Source organism: Nymphaea colorata, chromosome 4 (assembly GCF_008831285.2).
Source record: "Nymphaea colorata isolate Beijing-Zhang1983 chromosome 4, ASM883128v2, whole genome shotgun sequence".
NCBI classification, from domain to species: domain Eukaryota; kingdom Viridiplantae; phylum Streptophyta; class Magnoliopsida; order Nymphaeales; family Nymphaeaceae; genus Nymphaea; species Nymphaea colorata.
Window position 1 is genome coordinate 7,402,285 of NC_045141.1, and position 6,528 is coordinate 7,408,812.

At 39.7% G+C, this 6,528-nt stretch overlaps 1 protein-coding gene across 1 annotated transcript; it reads left to right on the plus strand.

The window, feature by feature from the left end:
* Positions 1–1,229: 1,229 nt before the first annotated feature.
* LOC116252863 (probable xyloglucan glycosyltransferase 9) lies at positions 1,230–6,234 on the plus strand. The gene is made up of 5 exons (XM_031627467.2): positions 1,230–2,429; positions 3,867–4,175; positions 4,279–4,569; positions 4,754–4,867; positions 4,977–6,234. Exons 1-5 carry the CDS (start codon positions 1,713–1,715, stop codon positions 5,589–5,591), a joined length of 2,046 nt encoding a protein of 681 aa, XP_031483327.1. The 5' UTR covers positions 1,230–1,712; the 3' UTR covers positions 5,592–6,234.
* The last annotated feature ends 294 nt before the right edge of the window (positions 6,235–6,528 follow it).

Genomic DNA, 6,528 nt, shown 5'->3' on the forward strand with positions numbered 1-6,528 from the left:
TATATATATATATGTATATATATATAGCGTATACAATTGAAAATTCTCAAAGGGAACAGCTTACACGCTTTCATCACCTCCGACGCGGTTTATCGTTAGTCTCGCATACAGAAGACAGCTTCTTCCATTTCGAACCGCACTAACGCCAACCACTACGGGAATCCTTTAATTTTTCCTTTCATCCTTTTTCCTGATTTAATGGTGGGAATGTCCGAAGTTCAAAGCGCAAGAACAACTTAAAATGGGATGATGCATGGTAAAATATTGTATTATTCAAAATTCTAAAAGTGAACAGAAAGTCTCCTGAATTTGTGGGGAATATTTAAAAATACAAATAAATACTTGTCAAATATAAAAAATCAGAATCAAGACACATCGTCTCCAAATGCGTGATATTTTGAAGGCATGATCCACCTTTTCTTCAAAGGAAAAGCATAAGATGGCAATTTACAAGACGGCTAGGAACTAAGGAGGAGAGACAAAAGTTGGTTGAACCATTAAAATCGTCATTATGTAAACAAGCAAAAACAAGCCAGTGTGGCAACTCCATGATCTTCAATCGGAGACCCAACTAGAGCATCTTATCATGGCAGTTATATATATATATATATATATATATATATATATATATATATATATATATGATTATCCGACCTCTAAATAGCGATAGCTGACCCATTTCATCTTTCTTATGTGTGTATGTGTGTTTTCAAAATATAGACTACTTTGGAAGAAGAAGTTGATTAAAATGGGTGCAAGGGTTTTAAGATTGTTTAGCAGTTAGAATACTCTAGTGGGTATCATAAATCTATCTCAAAGATTAAAGCAGATTGATAAATGTCTATCAAAAGATTATGATAAATTTATGTCAAAGATTAAAGCAGATTGATAAATGTCTATCAAAAGATTATGAAATACTCCCAAAATGTTCTGTTTAAGAGACAACCCTTAAGCGAATGAACATTCCTCGGCACACCTGCTTTTGAGGGCGAAGCATTATGACTTGGGGAGGAGACAGGGACATGTTGGCGGGCTTCCTGGGTGCGCAGACATAATTAGGTCGTGAATCTTTCCATGCTCCAACTTGCGATAGCTGTTTTTTTTTTTAATTATTCTTTGGATTTTTTCGCTTTTTTTTATTTATTTAAACGGCCCACCACGTCCTCAAGTGAGAAAATAAAATATTATATACATCAACCGTTACCAATCTGTAAAATTTCTAATTTTGAATCACTTGCTCCGCTCTCGTTCTCTCTGGTTTATTCTGTTTTCCTTTTCTCACCGCTGTTTCTAGGTTCTTTCCTATTGCTGAATTCGCATTTGGCACATGCCCACCTTCTCTTTCAGCACTGCATCACACGGGTTTAGAAGCTATAAGATGTTCTCACTTCTCACTCTTCTTCCATCCTTGACTGTTCCCAGTAGATCTTCTTCTTCTTCTTCGCATACCGATACTTGTTGAACTCCACATAGAAATCTAAGGATCACCATTTTTTTTTGTTGGTGTCTCCCGCCTTGCTCAATTCACCTTCTTCTTCATCTTCCTGTTTTTTTCATTTTTTGTCTAGTGGAAGCATGAAACTGTGAGATTTTGATGCTCTTCATCTCCATCGCCCTTTCTGATAATCGTCATCGTTATCATCATCATCATCTTCTTCTTATTCTTTGTCTTGAAAATACTCGAGAGAAGATCGATAGACTTGTAGGGGCTAATGGGGTTCGAGCTTAAGGACTGGTTGTCGAGGGAGAGCTACAGAGGGACGCCGGTGGTGGTGAAGATGGAGAACCCCAACTGGTCGATGCTCGAGCTGGAGAGTCCAGGGGACCCTCTTCTGGACAAGGGCAGGGGCAAGAACGCGAAGCAGCTCACTTGGGTTCTCCTCCTCAAGGCCCACCGTGCCGCTGGCTGCCTCACCTCCATCGCCTCTGCAACTTGGGGCCTCGGCTCCACCATCCGACGACGAATCTCTGCCGCCTCCTCGCCGGACGACACTGTCTCCGCCTCTGGGAAGAAGAGGAGAAACAGGTTCTACTCCTGCATCAAGGCGTCCCTTTTCCTGGCCCTCCTGATGCTCGTATTCGAGGTTGCAGCTTACCTCAAAGGGTGGCATTTCGGTGCCTCTCATCTCCACTTTCCCTCTTCCTTTGGATTGCAGAGCCTCCTCCATTCTGTCTATTCCTCGTGGGTGTTATTCAGAGTGGAGTACATTGCCCCCCTCCTTCAGCTTCTCGCGGACGTCTGCATCATATTGTTCCTAATTCAATCATTGGATCGGTTAATCCTCTGTCTAGGTTGTTTCTGGATCAGATTCAAGAAGATCAAGCCCGTTCCCAAGGTGGAAATTGGGCTGAATACCGATCTTGAAGGTGGAAACAACGCGGATTTTCCGATGGTTCTCGTTCAGATTCCCATGTGCAATGAGAAAGAGGTAAACATCACTTTTTTCTTTCCATGTGTATGGCGGAAAATTTGATCAAAATTGGTCACCATATTCTGTTGGAATTCTCTTCTAATTAGGAGCACAGATTTATGCCTAGCACCGTGAAATCCTTTTTATAAACTCTTTAGTTCGGATGTCTTGTGAATTTGATGGTAGATTAATAGAAGAAAGATATCTTGTGAATTTGATGGTAGATTAATAGTAGAAAGTTTGTAATTCAAAGTTCAGTCCTGGCAGACTGACTTCTTAGTCTTTTGCTTTGCACTTGAAATTATTTGCGCTTGAAACAGAACAGGGAAGTGCGATATCGGGTTGGGTTTACGGGCCGAGAAACCCAAGATTATGTAGAATAGAAAAACAAAGATTTTTTAAAAAATATTGAAAATGAGTCCTGATCATGCGCGTGACAAGTGCAAAGAACAAAATGACGCAGTTGAGACTTTATCCCAGGTCTTCAACTTGACACTCCTCCTCTCTCGCCACCTGTTATCAATTGTTGGTATCCAGTAAACGACTGCATTTTCTCCCAAGAATTTGAACATGATTTTAGTGTCATCTTCTAAAAACTTATTTAGTATGTATCTCGTAAATTTGACTAATTTTATTTGGGTGTACTGACTTTTGAAGAGGCGAACAACATAATAAAATGTGAATATTTTTAGTTGTTTACAGGTGAGTCCCTGATTGAATGAAACAACTTCCAAATAAACAATAAAGGTTTTGCAAATCTGATGCCCAATCTTTAAAAAACGCTTTAAAGATTAAAGATCACGGATTGGTAGCTTAGCTCCGACGGTTGGAAGACCAAAATGGTTGGTGTGGTGGGTTGGTCTGTCTGTCAGACGAATAATCATAATTTGTTTCTCAGTGGTGCATTCTCTTCTATAAGCCAAAGTTGAATGCACGTCAGAAAGTCGAACAACACCGTAGTGCTTTACCGCTTCTCCTGAGGTTGAGGGCCGAATTTTTTCCTGTTGTCTATAGAATCTTAAAAGATGATGGTACATGTTACTGATAAATTAGAGATGATGACAAAGATTACGAACTTTGAATGTTTATTAAAATTTGCTATTTCTTTTCACGGAAGAACTAAATACTTTAGTTAGGCACCTTATTTGGAGGGTCGTGAACTTTATCAAATGCCAGCTCAAACCGCATGAAATAATACAAACTTTTAAACATATTACATGAAGACTTCCACACCAAAAAGAATTCATGGGACATTAAGAAAACTTTGACATCTGCAATCAAATTCTGGCGAACGTTGCCTACTGTTCGTCTCTTAAGAAATGTGGTTACGTTTCTCTGTTTTTGAGTGTGAGGTTACTAATTTTGGTGAAAAAGAAAAAGAGTTTTTTATTTGTACGTACTTGCTTTAAATAATTGATAACTGAGATTGATCTCCACATTTTTTGTTTTCTAAAGGTTTATCAGCAGTCAATAGCTGCTGTTTGTAATGTGGATTGGCCGAAAGAGCGGATCCTTGTCCAAATTCTGGATGACTCAGATGACCCTACAACTCAGTTGCTTATTAGAGAGGAGGTAGAGAAATGGAAACAGAATGGTGCCAACATTGTCTACAGGCACCGTGTTCTCAGAGAAGGATACAAGGCTGGAAATCTTAAATCTGCCATGAGTTGTAGCTATGTGGAGGATTACGAATTCGTTGCCATATTTGATGCTGATTTCCAACCATTTCCAGATTTTTTGAAAAGAACAATTCCCCATTTCAAGGTATGTAGTTTGGGTTCTTTCTTCTTCTTCTTCTTCTTAAGTTGATTTTTTTATGTACATTATTTACTGAAATTGTTGATGCTGTGGTTTTTATAATGTTTAGGACAACTTGGACGTCGGTTTGGTTCAAGCAAGGTGGTCATTTGTGAACAAGGATGAGAATCTGCTAACCAGATTACAGAACGTTAACCTTGCATTCCATTTTGAAGTTGAGCAGCAGGTGAATGGTATATTCTTGAATTTCTTTGGATTCAATGGCACTGCTGGTGTTTGGAGAAGGAAGGCTTTGGAAGAATCTGGTGGATGGCTCGAGAGAACAACTGTAGAAGACATGGATATTGCAGTCCGTGCTCACCTCCAGGGATGGAAATTCATCTACCTCAATGATGTAGAGGTAACAACAGCCACTTTCTGTTTGTTTACACTTCCTTCTAGATGCCATTGTCTTTCTTTTATTCTGTGAAAATGATGATCATGTTCTTTATCATTGGGGGATTGTTCTTTCGTATGAACAAACGGATCATGTTTTTTCTGGTTAACACATCTTCATAAAACTTGTTTCTTTTGCCCAACTGCAGTGCCAATGCGAACTTCCAGAATCATACGAAGCATATAGGAAACAACAACACCGTTGGCATTCTGGCCCAATGCAGCTATTCCGGCTTTGCCTACCTGATATAATTCGTTCCAAGGTATGCATGTACCTCTTGCCGTCTCTTATTTCGAAGTTTGTTGTTGCAACATATATTCATGTGGCTGAGATAAATCACTAATTGTGCGTTCCCAACATTTGATTATCAGATTGGAGTTTGGAAGAAAGCCAACCTCATCTTCCTATTTTTTCTATTGAGAAAACTCATACTTCCCTTCTATTCCTTCACTCTTTTCTGTATCATTCTTCCAATGACAATGTTTGTTCCTGAAGCTGAGCTGCCAGCCTGGGTTGTATGCTATATACCTGCCACCATGTCCATCCTCAACATACTCCCGGCACCAAAGTCCTTTCCTTTTCTTGTCCCTTACCTTCTATTTGAGAACACCATGTCCGTAACCAAGTTCAATGCCATGATTTCAGGCCTCTTCCAGTTGGGAAGTGCCTATGAGTGGGTTGTTACCAAGAAACTAGGCAGATCGTCTGAGGGAGATCTCGTTGGTTTGTTGGAAAAGGAACCAAAGCATAAACGTGGTTTTTCAGAGCCAAATCTTGATTCTCTGATAAGGGATCAAGCAACCAAGAAGCCAAAGAAGAAACGAAACATGATATATCGGAAAGAACTAGCACTTGCCCTTTTGCTGTTAACAGCTGCTGCAAGGAGCTTGCTTTCTGCTCAGGGGATTCACTTTTACTTTCTACTATTCCAAGGAGTATCTTTCCTAGTGGTTGGCTTAGACCTGATCGGGGAACAGGTTGATTGATTGCAGCAGAATCTGAATCAATAAAGGGAGAGAGGCTGTGAAATTGTTGACCAAACCTCAGTAACTGAACCATCCGGAGAGAGCGGAGCAGAGGGACTTTATAGGAGGCTGTTGCCTTCGGTTGGGATCTTGTCTGCATTAAGGTGAATATGCTGCTGCTCTTGTTATGAAGGTTCAATTTGATTCATTGGGGTGATGGGCAAGTCCATCGACCTAAGAAAATTCCGTTGGTTGAAATTAGTTGCGAGATTGCAATTGATGAGAACCGCTAGAGATGGTAATACAGAGAAAGGGCCCTGTCAACTGCCGTCGCCACAGCCATGAATTCTTAAGTTGTTGGTACATCAATCGGTATTCTTATATTATTCTTTCCCTGCAATGATCACGCAGTATTCTTTGTCTTCATAAGTTGTCACCTCCATGTAATATTCATAATAATCAGCAAGGGCTTCTTTTGGGACTGATATTCGTCTGCTTATGGTTTAGATTTTATTGCTTCACCGAGGCAGCAGGTGTTTTATGATGTATTGCTATCTAGGAGAAGCTATTGTCTTGTGTTATCAGAAAGGAAGGCTAGAAAATATATTGACTGTAAATGAGAAGATTGTTTACGAAAGAAACCTGGCAAAAGTTTTGCACGCTACTTGTGATTTTACTAATTCGTTAGGAAAAACTTTCTCACTCAAAAATTGGGACAGTTTTCTAAACTCATCTTGAGCATAGGGCCTCTTCATTCTTTTGTTTCTCCTGTTTTTGTGGAAGGATCCAACATGAAAAAAGTTCTTTTTATGTTTTTACGAATTAAACATGTTGCAAGAATTCCCCTTTAATCGGTCTGCCATTGAACGGTTTTGCCGTAGGGGAAAAACTTTTGCCTTGAACTTTAAAGGAATGGAATGTACGAAAGTACCGTGACATAATTTCACTTCTTTAGGTA

What these genes read in the sequence shown, in the direction of transcription:
- LOC116252863 (XM_031627467.2), top strand. Translation starts at nt 1,713, where the DNA reads ATGGGGTTCGAGCTTAAGGACTGGTTGTCGAGGGAGAGCTACAGAGGG. An exon ending in GAACAATTCCCCATTTCAAG is followed by an intron (nt 4,176 to 4,278) that starts GTATGTAGTTTG and finishes TATAATGTTTAG; the next exon opens with GACAACTTGGACGTCGGTTT. An exon ending in TCTACCTCAATGATGTAGAG is followed by an intron (nt 4,570 to 4,753) that starts GTAACAACAGCC and finishes GCCCAACTGCAG; the next exon opens with TGCCAATGCGAACTTCCAGA.